The 21,021-nt window shown below is 43.7% G+C and overlaps 1 protein-coding gene across 2 annotated transcripts in view; it reads left to right on the top strand.

Moving 5' to 3' along the window:
• The window catches only part of CYFIP1 (cytoplasmic FMR1 interacting protein 1), a 90,343-nt gene that overhangs the window by 25,704 nt on the left and 43,618 nt on the right, over window positions 1-21,021 (top strand). The window contains exons 2-11 of one of the 2 annotated variants that reach the window (XM_081290557.1): window positions 5,930-6,052; window positions 6,130-6,219; window positions 7,876-7,953; window positions 8,164-8,265; window positions 10,246-10,427; window positions 14,236-14,332; window positions 14,420-14,548; window positions 16,792-16,896; window positions 19,582-19,670; window positions 20,685-20,802. In XM_081290557.1, the coding sequence (XP_081146683.1) occupies window positions 5,933-6,052; window positions 6,130-6,219; window positions 7,876-7,953; window positions 8,164-8,265; window positions 10,246-10,427; window positions 14,236-14,332; window positions 14,420-14,548; window positions 16,792-16,896; window positions 19,582-19,670; window positions 20,685-20,802 (1,110 nt within the window). In that variant the 5' untranslated portion in view covers window positions 5,930-5,932. Of the gene's footprint in view, window positions 1-5,929; window positions 6,053-6,129; window positions 6,220-7,875; window positions 7,954-8,163; window positions 8,266-10,245; window positions 10,428-14,235; window positions 14,333-14,419; window positions 14,549-16,791; window positions 16,897-19,578; window positions 19,671-20,684; window positions 20,803-21,021 lie in introns of both variants that reach the window. The other variant, XM_081290556.1, reaches the window with a different exon arrangement.

The following is a 21,021-nucleotide window of genomic DNA, read 5'->3' as shown; positions in this document are numbered from 1 at the left end:
ATAGATAATAATTTTTTATCCTTTGTACATTTTCTGAATTTTTAAAATGACTATCTATTTATCTATCTATTTATTTATTTATTTATTTATTGGTACCAGGGATTGAACTCAGGGGCACTTGACCACTGAACCACATCACCAGCCCTATTTTGTATTTAGAGACAGGGTCTCACTGAGTTGCTTAGGGCCTTGCTTTTGCTGAAGCTGACTTTGAACTTGCAATCCTCCTGTCTCAGGCTCCTGAGCCGCTGGGATTATAGGCGTTTGCGACCGCACCTGGCTTTCTGATTTATTACAATAAATATTGCTATATTTTGGCTTTCCATTTTCAAATTTAGGTACAATAATAGAAATATAGTGTTTTAACCATTTTTAGGTTACAGTCCAGTGGCATTAAGTGCATTCACATTGTTTTGCAACCATCATTACCAAACCATCCCCAGGACTCTTTTCCTCATCCCTGACTAAAACTCTGTCCCTATTAAACACTGACTCCCCTTTCCTCCTTCCCAACCCCTGCAACTCTCTATCTCTCTGAATTTGGCAAACCTCAGAACTTCACAAAAGTAAAATCATACGGAATTTGCTAGCTGGGCATGATGACATTCACCTTTAGTCCCAGGTACTGAAGAGACTGAGGCAGAAGGCTCACTTGAGCCCAGAAGTTTTGAGGCCAGCCTGGGCAACATAGTTTACCTTTTTGTGTCTGACTTTGTTCACTGTAGCATAATATCTTCAAGATTTATCCATTTTGTAGTATGTGTCAAAATTTCTTTCTTTTGTAAGATTGAATGACATTTCATTGTTGATATAGACCACATAAATATTGCTTCTCTGAGGGGAGGCAGTTCCTGGGGATTGAACTCAGGGACATTCGGTCACTGAGCCACATCCCCAGTCCTATTATGTATTTTATTTAGAGACAGAGTCTCACTGTGTTGCTTAGTGCTTTGCTTTTGGAGAGGCTGGCTTTGAGCTTGGGATCCTCCTGCCTTAGCCTTCTGAGCTGCTGGGATTACAGGCATGTGCCACCACGCCTGGCTGCAATTCTTATATGTAGAAAGAAATCCATAAACACTGATTTGAAAAATGTTGAGCATGTGGGGTTTTCCTTAGATGTGACATTAAGTGTGTCACTCATGAATCATGGTCGAGAAGTTAGCAGTTTCTACGAAGCCTTGCTGTGACCCCCTTCTTTTCTTCCTCTTTCTCCACTGTGGTGTTGCCTTGGCCTCTCCTAGGCAGAGGCTGGGGTGGGAGTTGTGGGGGAAGGAGGGTCTCCAAGGAACACCCAGTGGGCCGTGTGGCTTCCTGACCTGATCTGCTTTCTCATTGACTAATGGTGGGTTGGCACAACCGGCTGAGCCCCCCACCCCTTTCCTGGCATTCTGAATTGGTGTTGCTATGCAAAGGACAGAGAGTGGAACTTGGGACTTGGTCCACAGGATGCTGGGCAGCCCCCTTGGGGCCGAGGTATGTCCTGGGTAGCCTGGACTCCTCAAAGCATCCTCAGTTTGGAGGTGCCTGCATGGAGACCATGGGGCTCCCGGGGCCAGCTGGCAGGATGAAGGCCTGTCGGGCCAGAGCAGCTTTGTGCTCTCACTGCCCTGTGCTTTTCTCTTGACTGCCTGGGACAGGAAGTTGTGATTAAAGAAGGAAAAAGGCTGGCTTCCTCGTTTTGAAAAGTTTCTGCGACATAATAAGTTTAAGGTTAGAAACACGCAGACTAGATCTGCTGTTGGGGGGGAGTGTCTGTAAATGTCAGTGAGATCCAGCCCGTGGGTGATGGTGGCGTCCCTCTGTGTTCTTGCTGATTTCCTAGCCATCCCTGAGAGATCACCAACATTCTAGATGTAGTCGTGGACTTGCCTATTTCTCCTCATTCTGTCAGTTTTGCTCTGGTCGTTTGAAGTGCTTTGGCTAGATGCAGACACATTTACAATTGTCCTCTCTTGACAGAATTGACCCATCTGTCATTATGTAACATCCCTATTTGTCCCTGGTAATTTCCTTGCTCTGAAGGCGGCTTTGCAGGGCCATTCCAGCTTCCCTTTGATGAGTGCCTGCCTGGTTTGTCTTGTTTTTACTTCCAACCTGTTTACCTTCACTTGAGGTGAACTTTTAAAATCCATTCTGGTGATCTTTTTTTGTGGTTTGTTTTTGGTACTGGGGATTGAATACAGGGGTCAGCTTTTCCAGTGAACTACATCCCCAGCCCTCTTTATTTATTATTATATAATTGTTGGTGTGGTTTGATATAGGTCTACTATTTTAATCACTTGATTTTTATTTTTATTTTTATTTTATTTTATTTTTTTTTAAAAGAGAGAGAGAGAGAGAGAAAGAATTTTTAATATTTATTTTAGTTTTCGGCGGACACAACATCTTTGTTGGTATGTGGTGCTGAGGGTCGAACCCGGGCCGCACGCATGCGAGGCGAGCGCGCTACCTCTTGAGCCACATCCCCAGCCCTGATTTTTATTTTTTATTGCTGTATCCCCCCACCCCTGCCTCAAGCATGCTAAGCACATGTTCTACCACTGAGCTATACCCCTTACCCCCTTCCTGCCTTCTTTTAGGTTGTTTGGATTTTTTTTTTTTTTTAGAATCTTTTTTTTTTTTATTGGTTGTTCACAACATTACAAAGGGGTTGTTTGGATTTTAAAATAGCTTTTTATTTTAATTGATTTATTATTATTATTATTATTATTATTATTCATTGTAGGTCCCTGAGATGGAACCCAGGACCAGCACATGCTAGGCAGGTTCTCTACTACGGAGCTAAATCCTCAGTGCTCTTTTAGGTTAATTGAACATTTCACAGTATTCAATTTTAATTTATTCCAAATTGTCAAATTAAAAGTTACCTATTTTGCTTTGTATAACTTTCATTTAGTGGTTGCTCTGAGGATTACAATGTGAATCCTATTAACTTTTCACAGTCTATGTAGGACCAGGATTTCACTACTAATAGTAGGGTATGGAAATCTTGCCACCATAGAGGTTTGCCTTCCTCCTTTGGTGTTATATTTCTTACATTTGCATAATTTCTGTAGTTACATATACTTATTTATAATTACAATTACATTTATATAGGGGTTGGGGTATAGCTTAGTGATAGTGTATGTGCTTAGCATGTAGAAGGCCTGGGATTTGATCCTCAACACCAAAATCAATAAATATAACATATTTATGTAATTTATATCTACCACACTGAACTCCCCATCAGGCAATATTGTAATTTTTTGGCTCTCAGCCACCAAACACCTTTTAAAGAGTCATAGAGGAAATTATGTGTCCTGGGCACTCGCTCTTTATTCTTTATGTTGTTTTTGCTTCATTGATTCTTCATGTCCCAAGCTGCCTTCTGTATCTTTTCCCTTCTGTCTGAAGAACTTTCCTTAACCAGCTGTCTGTGAATTCCCATAATTTCCTCTCATCTGAGAATGTCCTTATGTCCTTGAAATTCTTGAAGGATTCATTCAGACCTTAATATGGTGAAAATTTATTCTCCTTTAGACTTAAAATGTGTATTGCTGGGAGGGCGATGAAGCTCAGGGCAGCGCAAGTGTTTAACATGCATGAGGATTTGATCCCCAGAACCAAAAAAATAAAAATAAAAAAGAAGAGAAGAAGAAATAATAATAATAACAATAATGTCTTTCTGTTCCCTCTGCCTGGTTTCAGAGGGGAAATCCAATTATTCCAGCCTTTGTTCCCTTTCTGTAACACATTATTTTTCTCTGTTTTCAAGCTATTTTTTCCTTATCTTTGGTTTTCAGTTGTTGAATTGTGATGTCTCTGGGTGTGGATTTCTTTGGGCTTCTCTTATTTGGACTTGATGCAGCTTTTTGAATCTGTAAACAAAAGTCTTGCCCCCAAGTTGGGGGTTTTCAGTTATTTTTTATTTTTTTTTTTGCAGCTCTTTTTCGGCGTCTCCCCGTTTTCCTTTCCTTTTTGCACTCTGATGACACAGACCCTAGACCTCTTGTCCCAAAGATCCCTAAGGTTCTTTTTATTTTTTCCCAATCTTTTTTCCCCTCTGGTATTCTGATTAGGTAGCTTAGGTTGCTCTGTCTTCAAGTTCATCGATTCTCTCCTCTGCTCTTGAGCTCAGGTAGGGAGTTTTAACATTTCAGTGTTATATTTTTTAGTTATAAAATTTTCATTTGGGTCTTTATATATATATATATATATATATTTTTTTTTTTTTTTTTTTTTTTGTGGTACCTACTTTCCATTTCTTCATTCATCTTGGGGGCATTGATTGTTTTTAGGGCATTTTTACAGTAGTTGCTTTGTGACATCTGTGTTGTGTTGGCATTGGTGTCTGCTTTCTGTCTTTCCCCCTGGAAGTTGAAACAGTCCTGGTTCTTTTTTTAAATTTTTTTTTTTTAAGTTGGGCACAATACCTTTATTTTAATTGTTTATTTTTTTATGTGGTGCTGAGGATTGAACCCAGCACCTTGCACATGCTAGGCGAGCGCTCTACCGCTGAGCCACAATCCCAGCAGTCCGGGTTCTTTATGTGCAGAGTGATTTGAGTTGCAACTGGACATTTTGGGTGGTGCGATTCAATACCCAGGGTCTTGTTAAAACCCTAGCAAATATTGATGTCTTTATTTTTTAGCAGACAAACAGCCTGGTTAGGTTTTGGCTGTGGTTCTGACCTGCGTTCTGTGGGTTATGGCTTAATGTCACTTCTGTTTTCCTGTCCCCCCCTCCACCACCCTCCCACTGCCTGTGGCCAGCTGAGACCCAGCTGTGGTCTCACGGGTGTGAAGAGGATCAGATCCACCCTGTGCAGCTTGAGGATGGCTCAAGTTTATGAGTAGTTTGTGGGCTGCTCTTCCTCTCTTGCTCACTCCCCTGGGACTTTCCTGGTTCCTGGGGCTTCCCTTTTCAGTTCTCCAGCCAGCACCCAGCCTTTAACCTGTCTGGCCCTGAACTTCCACACTGCCTGTTGTCTGCAGCCCAGTTCTGGGAGGAGTGAGGCAGGGGCGCCTTCTATCCAGTGACTTGTGTAGCCCACCTGCTGCTCTTTCCTTCCCAGGATGCCACCTAGCTGCCCTAGAGTCCCCTCTGGGGTCACAGCTGCCCTAGTTCACCTGTGTGGTTGGAGCTGCCCATGTCCCCTCCAGGCTCAGAGCTACCTCCCAAGGCTCATCTGAAGTCAGAGCTGATTTCAGAGCCCCATCCAGAGTTAGAACTGCTCCCTGAGTCCTGTCCTGGGTTAGAGCAGATTCACTGGGAGGCAGGCAGGCTCCATCCCCTGGAGCCCGCACAGAGGTGTGTGCCAATGATGTCGGCCTGCACTTCCGGGCCTCTCTAGACCAGCCTTGGCGTCTATGCTTTCTCTCCCCTGCTAACAGCCATCTCCCTGGTTCATTGTGTACCCCATGCTTCTAGGTGGAGGTCCCTGTGGGCCACCCGTATCCCTATAGTCCTGACCTGCAGCTACACAACTGGCAGCTGGGGGGCCAGGCTCCCCTTTTCCTTCTCAGTTCCAAGCATATTTGGAACAACTTCCTGGAAGGTGTTGTCCCTCCTTTGGCCACTTGAGAGTGTTGTCAGACCCTGCAAAGAGCCCTCAATATTAGCAAGTAGGGATGATCATCCCAATGTGGGAAGGGCAGCAGGAAGTTGACAGTGCATGTGGTGTTCTGTGTTGCCTACGCCTTGACACTCTGGAGGCCAGAAGAGTCTGTCCTCAGTGGGCAGGGAGGAAGGAGAGGCCACATGGGGACTCCTGACCTCCTGACCTGCATGTCCCTGGAGAGACACCAGATTCCAAGGACTGGCTACCACCTGTGCCCTTGGGAGAAGGATAAGGAGATCTGGGACCTGAGTATCCCACCTCGGATGGCTTGTCACATGCCCCATATACCATCCTTCCTCACAGAACAGCTGGCTTTGTGTTTTGTTCTAGCTCATGATGGCGGCCCAGGTGACGCTGGAGGACGCCCTGTCCAACGTGGACCTCTTGGAAGAGCTGCCTCTGCCTGACCAGCAGCCCTGCATTGAGCCCCCACCATCCTCGCTGCTCTACCAGGTGGGTCCCTGAGCAGGTAGGAGACACATAGCCAGTAGTCCTGACCTCAGTGTATGATGGTCTTCTCTTCCCTTCAGCCCAATTTCAACACCAACTTTGAAGACAGAAATGCATTTGTCACTGGCATCGCGAGATACATTGAACAAGCAACCGTCCACTCTAGCATGGTAATGCTGCCTGTGTGTCTTTGTTTCTTGGGGGGTGTGTGGGGGTCTGTGTGACCTGTGAATGGCAAATGGTGTTATCCTGATTAGACTGTGTGGTGAGGAAAAAGAAGAGAAAATGAATTAAATGCCTTACAGTTTAAAAAAAGGTCTTTGTTTTTCTTATAAAAACAATACATGTTCTATTTAAAAATATAGCATCTCTCTGGACTAGAGGAAACCCTTGTCAGCATTTTGAGGGCCTCTTCCCAGGTAGCACTCATTTTCTCTCCATTCCTGTACTTACATATGACAGGTATGCACCTGCATGAGATTTAGGTTTTGTATTGCTATTATAATTATGTATTTTAATGACTTAGTGAATGTTTTTATGTGTCATGAAAATGTATTAGAGAAAGTAATCTTTTATGACTATAGTCCATTTTGTAAGTGTCCATAATTTGACTATTCTTGCATGTTTAATTAGTTTCCCCTTTCATGTGGTAAAAAAAAAAAAGCCCTTATGAATATCTGTCTAAATATTGGCTAGATGTGTAGAAGTGAAAACACAAAGTTTGTGATCATTTTTTAAAAAAACCTTAAAAACATTGCCAGGCTAGGGGTGTAACTCCTTGCACCTGTCTGGCACGTACAAGGCTATGAATTCAATCCCCAGCACCACAGAAAATCAAAACAAACCAAATGGTCAAATTATACTTGATATTTTAAAGGACATCTGTGTGATTTAAACACACCACACACATACACACACACACACACACACACACCCCTAAAAAACTATTTTTACCAAAGGAAGCATTGTGAAAGCAAGAACAGAACACAAAAGCAACTTTTAAAAATGATGGCATTCGGATTGGGATTGTGGCTCAGTGGTACAGTGCTTGCCTCACATGTGAGGTACTGGGTTCAATTCTTAGTACCACATTTAAATAAATGAATAAAATAAAGGTCCATCAACAAGTAAAATATATGTGTGTGTGTGTGTGTGTGTGTGTGTATAAAATGATGGCAGTCCTCTTCTGGGGATACTGTGCCTGAATATTTTATTTTTAGGTGGTCACAATATCTTTATTGTAATATGGTGCTGAGGATCGAACCCAGTGCCTCATGCATGCCAGGCGAGCGCTCTACCACTGAGCCACATCCCCTGCCTCTGTTCCTGGATTTAAGTGCTGTGGGAACACATTTAGCTTTTCCTCCTCACCCCAGAGCCCTGCCTCTGAATCCTCTCTCTGAACCTGGAGGCTTGGTGTCACTCCAGGAAGAGATTATGTGAGGACCCTGTGCACCCTCATGCTGCACTGGGCCTAAACCTGCCCTGAGCCTTTCCCTGAGTCCCCAGCTTCGGATCTGCACTGCCAGGAGGTTGTTTAGAGCCCAGTCAAGCTGAGTGTGGCCCTTCAACAGCCCTGCTTAGAGGTGCTTGGGTGTTGTTCACACCCCTGACCATCCTGTAGAAGTCGCGGGGTGTTTGGGGTAATTATGGCCATTGAAGCATTACCGGCTTCTTAGCAGCTGTCTCTTGGTCTGCAGGCTGCGGTCCCTTAAAGGGAGAGTCAGAATAGTTTGTGGCACTTTGTCTAGATTTTACCAGCTTGGCCTCTTGTTTTTCATGCTTGTTCTCCTATTTGCCTTTGATTTGCTCTCTGTGCCTTGCAGAATGAGATGCTGGAGGAGGGCCAAGAGTATGCTGTCATGCTGTATACCTGGAGGAGCTGCTCCCGGGCCATCCCACAGGTATCCTGCCAGCTGCACGCAGTCCCTGCTGGGCCACGCCCCATCCCAGTTGGGCCACGCCCTAAGCCCTGACTAGGCCATGCCCATCCTGACCAGGCCTCTCCCTCATCTGTTCTGTCTGTCCAGTGGGATGGGAAGCAGCTCCCAGGAGCCCCAGGTTACTTTTAGCTGGATTGGAACGTCATCACCCATATTTGTTTCTATTCCCAGGTGAAATGTAATGAGCAGCCTAATAGAGTGGAAATATATGAAAAAACCGTGGAGGTCCTGGAGCCTGAGGTCACAAAACTGATGAATTTTATGTACTTCCAGGTAAAACAGCAAAGTAATCTGGAGGAGTGGGATGCTGGCTGTCTCCTACTCATTTCTGTCACTGAACAAAGTGCCTGTAAATTAAAGCAACCACAAGTTTCTGAGGCAAAAAGAAACTTTAGCCCTTGTCGGTCTACATCTTCACACACCTAACAAGTGCTTCTTTTGTCTCACTTCCCTCGGTTTGAGAGTGAATTCGTGGTTCCTTCACGGAAGCTTGCTTTTTGTTAGTTACCATGAGGGAAACCAGGAGGTCTCTCCAGAGGCAGAGGAGACCTTACTAGGACCTTCCAGGCTCTTGACATGTCGCAGAAAAGAATTTAAGGACTTTTCAGGTTTTAGCAAAGAGGAAGAGCTTTATTAGAAAACAAAAGAGTGAAGATGCACATTTTCATAGCAGAGTACAGGCTATCTGGAGAGTGAAACGCAGCTTTGTGGGGTCTCAGGCTCCTCTTTTTCTCTTTTTGGTACCAGGTGTTGAACTGAGGGGCATTAACTACTGAGCCACATTCCCAGCCCTTTTTATTTTTTATTTTGAGACAGGGTCTTGCTAAGTTGCTTAGAGCCTTGTTAAATTGCTGAGGCTGGCTTTGAACTTGTGATCCTCCTGCCTGGGGTTATAGGCATATGCCACTGTGCTTGGTTCTCAGGCCCTTCTTTTAAAGGAAACTCTGAGGGTGGGAAGGTATGTGGGTTGGTGATGTGAGTTGGCATCAGCCTGGTGATCACAAGATAGTTTATGATGGTCTGTCCATTCTCAGGATTCTTAGGTTGACAGTGTCTCCTCTCTCCAGTCAATAGATAACGTTGGGAATCTGTATGGGTTTCTTAAAATAATCATCTCCCTTTGTTCAATCTAGTGTAAAAATACATGTGTTAGGAATAAGGTATAATCCATGTATGTATAATATATGAAAATATACTCTACTGTCGTGTATAACTAAAAAGAACAATTAAAAAAATTAAAATGTATGTGTTAGTACATCACTTAGGGTAATTAACAGTGAACAGGGCAACTTTCATAAGTGAGTGAATTTACGGTAACATTAATATTTACAGATTTCTCAAGAATGTGGGGATGATGGGTGTGGGAGGAAAACTGTCCTGGGGAGAAAAGGTCTGAGGAACTTTAGCACAGGCTCTCAGATTAAAGTAGCAGTCTCCTTCCTTCCTTTTGTCTCCTCCTTACTTATCTACTATATTTCTTCTTTCCTGCCTCATTCTCAGTACAACGTTTTGACTTTCTGGCCACTGTACTTTCAGTTATCTGTTTTTTCAGGTGTTTTTTTCTCTCACCCACCAGACCGTGACCTCGTGGTCCCTATCTGACCTTGGCCTCTGTTGGCCTTTTGTTTGGAAAAAGGGGCCAAGTGGAAGAGACTTGGTATCTTTTTAAAGAACTCCTTTGGGAATATCTAAAAATTTTTTACTATAGTTTTTCTTAAGTTAAGGGATAAGATAGAACTAAGAGATCAATTTTCATTTTATCTTAAAAGTTGCCAAGGGGCTGGGGTTAAGGCTCAGTGGTAAAGCCTTCGCCTAGCACATGTGAGGCCCTGGGTTCTATCCTCAGCACCACATAAAAAACTAACTAAATAAATAAATAAAATAAAGGTATTTAAAAAAAATTGCCAAGAGGAAAAACCTCCCACTTTTCACATCTGAAACCCATAGTATCTATATTCTAGATATTTTTTTGGAACATTTTACTTAGTAACTTTATTGGTTTAAATAGCAGAATTTTTTTACTTTAGGGACATAGTTGGTGATGTGCAAAATAAATAATGATTTTTGCAGAATAAAGGCATGGGAGTTACTTTACAGATAGGACTCTGCTGGAGTTGTAAAGATGGTCCTAGGGCTGGAGGGTGCATATTTTATCAGTGACTAACAGTGAATGCAGAACTGTGCTTGAAGTTGGAATGTGGAATTGATGCCTCGCTGACCACACCTCTTCTGTCTTCCCCTTGCTCTGCTCAGAGGAATGCTATTGAGCGTTTCTGTGGGGAGGTGAGACGCTTGTGCCATGCTGAGAGGAGAAAGGATTTCGTGTCAGAAGCCTACCTGATCACGCTGGGCAAATTCATCAACATGTTTGCTGTGTTGGATGAGCTGAAGAACATGAAGTGCAGTGTGAAAAATGACCACTCAGCATACAAGAGGTGAGTTCAGACGTGTGGCATGAGGCAGGCCACCTGAGGAAGTCAACCTTGTACATAGCAAGTGCATAGCTTATGTGTGCTGAAATCATCAGTCCTGATTGGCAGCAGCCACTTTTCAGTCCTGGGACTATGTGTATGCATAAAATGCAAAGGTGGCTGGCAAGTTAAGGGTTTCTTTTCTTTTTTTTTAAATACCTTTATTTTATTTATTTATTTGTGGTGCTGAGGATCGAACCCAGGGCCTTGCATTTGCCAGGCAAGCACTATACCACTGAGCCACAACCCCAGCCCCAAGTTAAGGGTTTCTTCTGGTAGTTTTATACAGCTGGAGAGGGCTCCAGGTCAGCCTCAGTGCCCTATGGGGGACCTCTAGGTGCTCAGTGTCCTTGGGAGGATAGACATACAGAAGATACAGTCCCTACTCATGCTTATATCCAGGTGGGTTCTGCAACCCAAGGAGGCTACTCGGGCGTTGCAGCAGCAGTGCTCAGAGCAGATGCCCCACCTCTGCTTATCACTCATGGATCCGGTGTCCCTGGCACATGCATCATCATAACAGAGTGTAGACATGGTCCATGAACTGTTTCAAGGTGCCTTAAGCTCCCATTGAGCTTATGGGTCCTATGGGCAGCTCTCCTCTGTGGCAGTTTAGTTTTTTTTGGCGGGGAGGTACTGGGGATTGAACCACTGAGCCACATCCCCAGCCCTAATTTTGTATTTATTTAGATACAGAGTATCCCCGAGTTGCTTAGCACCTCATTTTTGCTGAAACTGGTTTTGAACTCCTGATCCTCCTCCTCAGTCTCCCGAGTCACTGGAATTACAGGCATGTGCCACTGCGCCTGGCTACTCTGTGGTGGTTTTCTTTTTGAAGGTAGAAAAACTTCTGGAGAAGTGACCAACAGAAGTATGTTAGTCAACTTTTCACTAACATAATAAAATACCTGAGGGTGTCTAACTTTACAAAGAAAAGAGGTCTGTTTTGCTTCCCAGTTTGGGGAAGCTGGAAGTTCAAACAGCATGGCACAGGCTCTGGTGAGGGCCTACCTCTGCATCACCTTAGGGTGGATTACAGTGGCTGGAGCATGTTCAAGAGTGAAAAATCACCAGGTACCCTGGTACCTCCCCCCACCCAAAAATAGTGAAAAATCACAGGACCAAACAGGAAGCCAGAGCGAGTCAGGCTCAGGGTTTTATGACAGTCCTCTTGAAAAACCCAATCAGGGTCCCAAGAAATACCTTATCCCTTTTAGGGCCATACTACCAGTTGACCCAAGGGCTTCCGACTAGGCTCCACCTCTTAAATATTCCACATCAACTCCCAGTCCCACCACCCGGGGACCAAGCTCCCAACACACAAACCCAACATCCAAACCATAGAGGATGGGAAAGGTATGCTTCTGGAACACTGTGGGGGTTGGCTGGGGGTACTGATCCAGCAGTTTTTTAATGGACTTGCTTTACTAAGTCTGTGCGTGGTGCTGTTAAAGACAAGTTGGTTGGAATGAGATGCTGACTTCTGCTTCCTCTGCTGAGCAAGGAATTTTAGTACTAAAATTAAATTGGAAGAAATATTACTTTGCATCAGAATGTGCTGTACTTACGTTCTATCTGAAATCACACAACTGTTGCTCTGCCTGTATAATAAAATTGATGTGGGGCAGGGTACCAGATTGGAGGAGGAGGCTGCAGCGGGAGCAGAGCTAGATTGCTTGGAACGTTGATTGAGCCTTATTCATGTGAAATCAGTGCAGTGTTCCAATTATCACCTAAAATCGGCTCTGCACGAAGCCCAGATCTTCCCAGCTAGAAAAGGAGCTGAGCAGTTGGCCTGCTAGCCCTGGTCAGGAAGTCTGAGCTTGCCCGTGTTTGGCATCAGCGCCTGCGGGATTCCCAGTGTGTGCCTTGCCAGTGGACCGGGAGGAGGCAGGGGTGAGGGTCAGGTGCATAACCAGCCCAGCTTTAGAGGGTAGCTTCTGCTCCCAGCTGCACAAGCAGGGCCCCTATGATTCCCACCAGCTTTAACAATCTTCTTAAAGACTTTGTCGGGGAAGGGGAGTGGAGGTTATCAGTAATGTATTTTAAAAAAAAAATACACACACATACACACACACACACGCACACACACACACACACACATATATATATAGTTTTACTCTTAGCAGCACCTTATCCCAAAGTTCAGGCTATAAAACTAGATAAAAATGGGGCCTTTCAGTGGAAGATGTGGAGGGGGGCTGGGTGCCCCTCATAGCAGCTCCACTCTGCCTGTTCCCTGAGCAAAAGTGTGGACCTGGGCTCCCTCATGGCTTTCAGCTGTCCCTTTCTGTGACTTTATTTGGAACCCTTCATTGGTTCACCTTCCCAGACAGCAACCCACACTCTTTCCAAGCCCCTACCCCACACCCACACATTTCTTTTGCACCAGCTGATAGCTACATACAACCTCTTCTGTGTGTAAATGCCAAGTTAGCCCATTTGGTTGTGGTGAGGCTTGAGAAAAATAGGAAACAGTGTCCTCAGTTTCTTCTTTAGTCAACACCCTGCATCCCAGCAACTACTCCAATCAATAAAGTGAACCTCTTCTAACAGGCAAGGGATGTTATTCTATCAGTTAATATTAGATTTAATTGTATGTAATTTTAAAAATCCACAGAGGTAATAGTTTAAATAAAATTACAGTTTATTTCTCTTTCACTGTGAAAAGTCCTGAGTAGGTGGTCTCTAGCTGATTAAGAAGCACCACAGTGTTCAAGACCCAGCATTCCTGTTGTCCTGCTGCTGTGCCATCATGTGTGGCTTCATGGTCCAAGACGGCTGCTTGATCTCCAGCTGTCATTGCTACATGCTAGTCAGCAGGGAGGAAGGAAAAAAAAGGAGCTATACTTTTCCTTATAATTAAACTTTCAAGTGCCTTACAGTCTTTTTCCTAGGATCTCATTGCCCAGCCCTCGGTCATCTGTCCCCAATTGACTGCAAAGGAGGAGAGGCAAATTACTGCTCTGAGGAATTTTTAGACTTGTTCATGAAGAAGAAGGGAAGGAAATGAATGTTAGGCTACATTATCAGTTTTCATCATGAAAACTTTTCTTTAAGCCCCCAAGATTCTAGGTTGCAAAGGTACTTCCTTATGTGGGCAGTTTCTACTACCCGTTCTTAGGACAGCCCTAGATGTGCAGATTTCGCTTTCCTCTTCCTCACCGTTTTGCCGGACCTCAGACTCAGCATGCACCTTTCAGGGTCAGGGAACCTCAATATACAAGTTCTTTTACGTGCATCAAATTGTATAGCTGCAGGTGCGTGGTGGAGCCAGGACTGTGGGCTTTGGGCACATGTGGCTCCAGAGAGGCATTCTAGGGACAGACGCTCTTTGCTGAGAGGTGTGGTAGCCCAGAGGGTTCTTGGCAAAGAACTTCAACAGTGCTGGTCGTCTTCATTGCAGGTCTTCTGGAAGTCACAGAGTTGGTAGCACTTCTTTTCTGACTGGGGGACTGAGCACCCAGTACCTGTGGATGAGGTGGGCAACCACCAGCATAGGGGAGAGGCCAGTGTGCACCGGCACCTGGAGGAAGTACTCTGGACAGCAGGGAGTGAGCTGCCCAGAGCTGTGACCTACGTCTAAGTTTATAAAAGATTAACCTGGCACTCAGGCTGGAGATGCTTCTCAAAGCTGAAATTGTAACCACCGTCTATGATCCACATGCCTACAGATAACTGCAGAGAGAGGGAAGGAATCCTGATTTTCCCAAGCTTTTTACAAAAATCAACACGATGGTGCATTTTGGTATTAACTCTTTTTGCTTTCAAGGGCTGCTCAGTTTTTACGTAAAATGGCAGATCCCCAGTCCATCCAGGAATCGCAGAATCTTTCCATGTTCCTGGCCAACCACAACAAGATCACACAAGTAAGGCTGGTCTTCTCAGTGCTGTGGGGCTGGGGGCCGGTGGGGCTGGGGCCGGTGGGGCCATACATCTCTTGCCCTATGTTTCAGTCTCTGCAGCAGCAGCTTGAGGTGATTTCTGGCTACGAAGAGCTCCTGGCAGACATCGTGAATCTGTGCGTTGATTACTACGAGAATAGGATGTACTTGACGCCCAGCGAGAAACACATGCTTCTCAAAGTACGTGTGGGGGCGGTGGCCCATAGCACTGTGCGAGTGCAGCTGTATGCAAAGGCTGTTTGTTCATTGTCTAGAATCCTTTTGCCAACTTTTTCTTATTCTCATGCTGTCTCGTGTGCGGGCAGCATCTCCACCCTTGCAGGCTGTGAACTCAACCCCTGTGACCGGTGCAGTCACACACCAACCTGAGAGGAGGAGCTTGGGGGCCCAGAGGTTCTGGGTCAAGGGCTCTGTCAGCATTCAGTTGTTTTTTAGCAGAGGTTATGTGTAAGATTCCACTTGTTCAAGATGTGATTCCCAGGAATTAATAATTTGTCCTTCATTGTCCATGGGGATTGGTTTCAGGATCCCCTGGGGATTATAAAATTTGTGGCTGCTCAACTCCTTTAAATAAAATGGCAGAACATTTGTATCTGACCTATGTTAACCCTCCCATGTTTTAAATCATCTCTTAGATTACTTAGAATCCTTAATACAATGTCAGTGATGTATGAATTGTTATTATACTGTATTACTTAGAGAATAATGGAAAGGAAAAAAGTCTGTACACATTTAGTGGAAATGCAGGGTTTTTTTTTTTTTTTAATTTATTTTTTTTAGTTGTAGTTGGACACAATACCTTTTTTACTTTTATGTGTTGCTGAAGATCAAACCCAGGGCCTTGCCCGAGCTAGGCAAGCGCTCTCCTGCTAAGCCACAACCCCAGCCCTGGAAATCCAGTTTTTGTCTGGAATATTTTCAGTCTGTAGTTGGTTGAGTCCAAGGATGTGGGACACCCCAGTTGTGGAGGGCCACTGCATTTTTTATTTTTATTTTTTGATACCAGGGATTGAACTCAAGGGCACTCAGCCACTGAGCTACATCCCCAGCCCTATTTTGTATTTTATTTAGACACAGGGTCTTACTGAGTTGCTTAGTGCCTTGCTAAATTGCTGAGGTTGGCTTTGAACTCATGATCTTCCTTCCTTGGTCTCCTGAACCACTGGGATTACAGGTGTGCACCACTGCAAACAGCACATACTGTGTTTGGATGAAAGTAGACTTGCTTGTTCACTGCATTCTTTAACCATTCTGTTTCAAACTGGGGAGGTTTTCAGCTGTTTTCTCATTGGAAAGATAAGGCAGCTCCACAGTTACCATTGCTGTACTCTGCACCCTATGCATGTGACCCTGAGGAATACCCTGGGCGGGGGGTGTGCTGCTGGTCCAGCCCCAGCCCTGCTGGGAGAGTCCTGTGAGGTAGCGAGGGCTGGGGAGGGAGGTGCTGTCCATGGAGCCCTCTGCAATAGTGGGAATTTATGTCTGTGCTGGTTGGTGCAGGAGCCCTGGCCACAAAAAGCCCACTTAGCAGTGGAGATGTTCACTTAGCCAGTGCCACCTTAAAAAGTTTTAGCTCATGGGGCCAGGATTGTGGCTCAGTGGTGTAGCGCTTGCCTAGCATGCATGAGGCAATGGGTTTGATCCCCAGCACCACATAAAATTAAACAAATAAAATAAAGGTATTGTGTCCATCTACAACTAAAAAATATTTTAAAAAAGAAAAAGTTTTAGCTTACATATATTGAAACTTGAATAGTTAATGGTGGCTGCGTATTGATTGGACAGTTCTCAAATGGCCCTGGTGCTCGGCTAAGTTAGTAGAAGCCTTTTGGTCTTTCAGCAACTGGCCTCGAAGCCCAGCTACCCTTTGTAACATGATTTTAGTTAGGGGGGAAAAATGTGTTCAAAGCACAAGACAAGCAGCATAAAAATTTTTCTGAGACCGTTTTGGGGGCTTTCTGGGGATATGGGATATTAAGTTAGAACAAAGACTTTAAAAAATACAATTTAATACATGCATACATCTTCCACTTTCATTGTGGTTGTGCATTTGCCTGTTGTTGCTAGTCATACCATAGGGACAGTGCTGTGTTTATCCTAGCACCTGGTTGTAGAAGGTGTGAAGTTAATTCTGAAAGGCTGGATCTGATGGCATACTTGGGAGTCTGTAATTCTCAGCTGTAGCTGTCCACCAACTCCGTGAGAATTTGTGCTGGTGTGTTTGCCTTGGGAGGAAGTTGAAATAGGCATACATAAGAAATAGCTTCGGCTACAGGGAGAGCTCTTTGTTTTGTAGGAGCTTTTAAAAGTGCCTGTTAAGAGAAGGGTGACTAGTGATTTCAGGGTTTTCAACTACAGTGGTGTTAAGTTTATGCGTAAATTCATGGATCTGAGTGTTACCCCACTGTTTTGTGGCTTTTCAGGTCATGGGATTTGGTCTGTATTTGATGGATGGGAGCGTCAGTAACATCTATAAACTGGATGCCAAGAAAAGAATAAACTTATCCAAAATCGACAAGTACTTCAAGGTGAGTTTTATTAGATCATGTTTTTATGGACGTATGCGCCTCAAATTTTCACAGAGTGAACCTCTAGGTGATTGTGATGGACACAGGAAATGCCGAGATGGGAGGGGGTCTTGGAGGCTCACTTTCCCATCTACCTTTGTGCTCTTTCCCGCTCCCCTGCAGTGGTTTTGCTTGGGTTGAACTTTGTGTAAATGGAATCTCACTGTTTCTATCTTTTCCATCCTGCTGCTTGTACCCAAACCTTTTATTTGCATTCCTGCAGGAGCTTGGGGCTACAGTTGTTAAGTTTCATTTGTCATTTAGTACTTCATTTTATGATTTCTACTGTGACTTTGTCATCCGTTCTGTTTTTGATAGGCATTAGTTTTTGTTCCCCCTCCCCCCCCCCCCCCAGGTTTTGGCTTGTGCAAACAGTGTTGCTCTGTTTTCGAGCATTTCTATTGGATACTACTCAGGAGAGGGGTGGGGATCCTAGGCACACCTATTTTCATTTAGTAGTTATGGTCTCATGATTTCCCCACAAGGTGTCTTGATTTGCTTATCCACCAGCAATGAGTGAAGGCTCCTCATCAGCAATACTTGGCACGGTCTTGCGGGTGCAGGGAACATCCCAGAGAGGAGATGTACATCATTCTGATTTTAATGGCTGGTGTTTCCTGGTAGTTTATTTAATGTTTCTCTGGTTACTTCTCATGTTATTAGCCTTTGTATATTTCCTTTTATGAAATACCATTTCAATCTTTTGCTCTTTTCTTCCCTATTGTTGTGTAATTTTTTTTATATATTTTGGCTACATCTCTTTTGTGGATGCATATATTCTAAAATACTGTGTCCCCTGTGGGCTCACCTTTCCACTCTTTTCCCCACCTTTATTAAGATGTAATTGAACTGTGCATGGTGGCACATACCTATAAACCCAGAGACTCAGGGATCTCACAAGTTTGAGGTCAGCCTCAGCAACTTAGTGAGACCCTGTCTCATTAAAAAAAAAAAAAAAAGAGCCAAGGGGCTGGGCTTGAATTTCAGTGGTAAAGCACTTGTGAAGCACTGGGTTTGATCCTCAGCATCACATAAAAATAAATAAAATTAAGGTACTGTGTCCATCTACAACTAAAAAAAAGGAAGTGGGTGCTGAGGATGTAGCTTAGTGGTAAAGCACCCCCAGGTTAGATTCTCCAGTATATGCCCCACTCCGAAATAAGAGAAATAATAAAAACTTCATATAGTTATGGTGTACAGTGTGTAATGGTTTGATATATGTATTCATTGTGATGTTATTAAATCATGCTAATTAACATTTATCACCTTGCATCTATCATTTTTTATTGGTGTGGTGAAAACATTTAAGCTTTATTCTCGAAGCAAATTTCAAGTATACAATGCAGTATCATCACCATGCTATACATTAGGTCCTCAGAACCTATTGTCCTGCATAACTGAGATTTCATACCCTGGGACCAACATCTTTCTTTTTGTCTACCTTCTTTTTACTTTATTTTGAAGAATGCTGGGGGTGGAAGCCAGAGCCTTATGCTTGCTGAGCACACACTCTGCCACTGAGCTATCCCCTTAACCCTTCCTTCTCACTTTCTTAGTGATGTCGTTTGATGAACAGAAGTGCTCGATTTTATTATGGACCAATACATCAATCTTTTCACTAACGTCCACTTCAAGAAATCTTTGTAGACAGCAGTCTCATGAGAATTTTCTGTGTGTTACCTTCTAGGAGCATTCCATTTCCTTTTTTGTCTAGATCTCTGATCTCTGGAACTGGTTTCTGTGCATGGTGTGAGGTAGGGGTTGGCGTTGTTTAGAATGGATAGCCGGTTGACCCCTCTCATTTACTGTAAAGACCATCTGCCTTCCATTGCTCTGTGGTGTCACTCAGGTCATAACTCAGTCTGTCTGTGGCTCTGTCCAGGTTCTCTGTCCTGTCCTGTCTTCTGGCCTCCGTCCTTGCTCCAGGGCCACCCTGCCTTAGCTGCTGCAGCTTTCTAACAGGTCTGTTTTGTCCCTCAAGATAGTCTTGGATATCATCCCTTCACCTTTCAAGATGTATTTTAGAATTGGTTTACTGATTTACACACAAAAATATTTTTTCCTCCTGGAATATTGATTGGGATTCCTTTAAATGTATATATCTGGGCTGGGGAGATAGCTCAGTGTTAGATACTTGCTTAGCATGCAGAAGGTCAAAAAATAAAATAAATTACTAAGACTCCCAATGCAGGAAGACAATATATTGCTTCATGTGTTGAGAAATTTTTCTGTAATTTGGGGGTTTTATTTTTGTTTTGAAGTCTTTTGTTAGCTTTTTATGTACATTTTTCATTTTTGTGAGGTATTGCAAATTATTTCTATATAAATTTTCATTTAATTGTTGTTGCTAGTTACAGAAATCCAGCTGTTTTCTTAGGGGCCACAAATAAAGCAACAAGATAAGATAGGTTGATTCTAAAATTTGAATAGTTTCAAAGTATGTTGGTTCTTAAATTGTATCTTGTTCCTTTCAAAGAGAAAGTAGAAGTTACTTAGATTTTTTTGTTGTTGTTGTGAATGATTTGCGGAGGTGGCATTCAACCCACAATAATTATTAGCATTAGTCATTTTCCTTGTGCTTATGTATCTGGGGTTTGAACATGCATAATGACCCTGTTTTTTATTATTGTTCTTTGAATGCAGCAGCTCCAGGTGGTTCCGCTGTTCGGGGACATGCAAATAGAACTGGCAAGATACATCAAGACCAGCGCCCACTACGAGGAAAATAAATCTCGGTAGGAGGAGAGTAAAGCTGCCCAGCTAGAGTGTTCTGTTGTGTCCTCCTTGATTGAGCACTTCTGTAATATCCTACCTACTTATCTAGGGAGAACACTTTTGACATTCTCCAAATTTCTGGAACTGAATATCCAGTATAGTAGCCTTTGCCACATATAGCTATTTGCATTTAAATCCATTGAAATTTAATTTTCTTTAGCAGAACAGTCATTTCAAACACTCCAGGGTTGGTGGCTACCGTATTAGCACAGATGTAGAACGTTTTCCTCATCTCGGGGATTTCAACTGGTCGGTGCTAGTTGAGAATACAGAACTGTAAAATAACTCTCTGGTCCCAGTGGGGTGCTTAAAATGTTTAACAACCAACCCTGCAGGCAGGTAGAGATATATGTTTGTGCTTTTGAGTTTAGAAAAACTGTCACCTGAGAACCAAACCAGTCCAGGCCTGTTTTTGTAAGATCCCTGGGGCTGAGAATGTTCTTTATGTTTATAAAAGGTTGTGTTAAAATGATGATTATGTGACAGATGTGAAAATGACAGTGTGGACCATAAATCCTAAATTGTTACCTCTCTGGTCTTGTACAGAGCAAGGTGGAGAACTTGTGCTATGAAGGATCGGTAGCTCACAATTAGAGGTAATAATAAACACACAGGTCTCTGTTGTGGACCCCACATAGCATCTTGACACTCTCATCACATGCTTGTATTCACTTTTGCCAAGCTCTTGTACCCACAGCCGACTTGTGGTCCCCATGATTTTGACAGAGTTGAGTGTCGGTCTCAGCGGTCAGCAGACCCCTTCTGTAAAGACCAGATAGTAAATGCATAGACTTGACAGACTACAGTTGGTCATATATTCTTTGTTTCATTTATTTAAACAACGCTTTAAAAATGGAAATTCCATTTTGTGTAGCTTTGGTTGTCACACACAGTGTTCTCAGCCGCACCAGCTGTTGGAATACATCACTGCCGTACTGGCACCTCTTTAAGTAACACTTTCCCTCCATACCCAGGTGGACATGCACGTCCTCAAGCAGCAGCCCACAATACAACATCTGTGAGCAGATGATCCAGATTCGGGAGGACCATATGCGCTTCATCTCTGAGCTGGCGCGCTATAGCAACAGCGAGGTATGTGCCACCAAGCCACCCATGGGCAGACCCAGAGCCTGCTGAGCATCTGGGTGTCACTTGTATTCTTATGTACTCAAATATTAATGTGAATTGCTTTAACAAACACAATATAGTGCCAAATCTAAATATTTTTTCAAAAGCACGCTTTTTGATTGATAAGGCAGTGAAATTAACTATCTGGTCAGCTATGTGAAGTCCAGCTTTTCTTTGGGAAAA

The sequence above is a fragment of the Spermophilus citellus genome, assembly GCF_964194105.1.
Source record: "Spermophilus citellus genome assembly, chromosome: 4".
NCBI classification, from domain to species: Eukaryota; Metazoa; Chordata; class Mammalia; order Rodentia; family Sciuridae; genus Spermophilus; species Spermophilus citellus.
The sequence above is the reverse complement of the archived record's forward strand: the minus strand, read 5'-3'. Positions and strand labels throughout refer to the sequence as shown.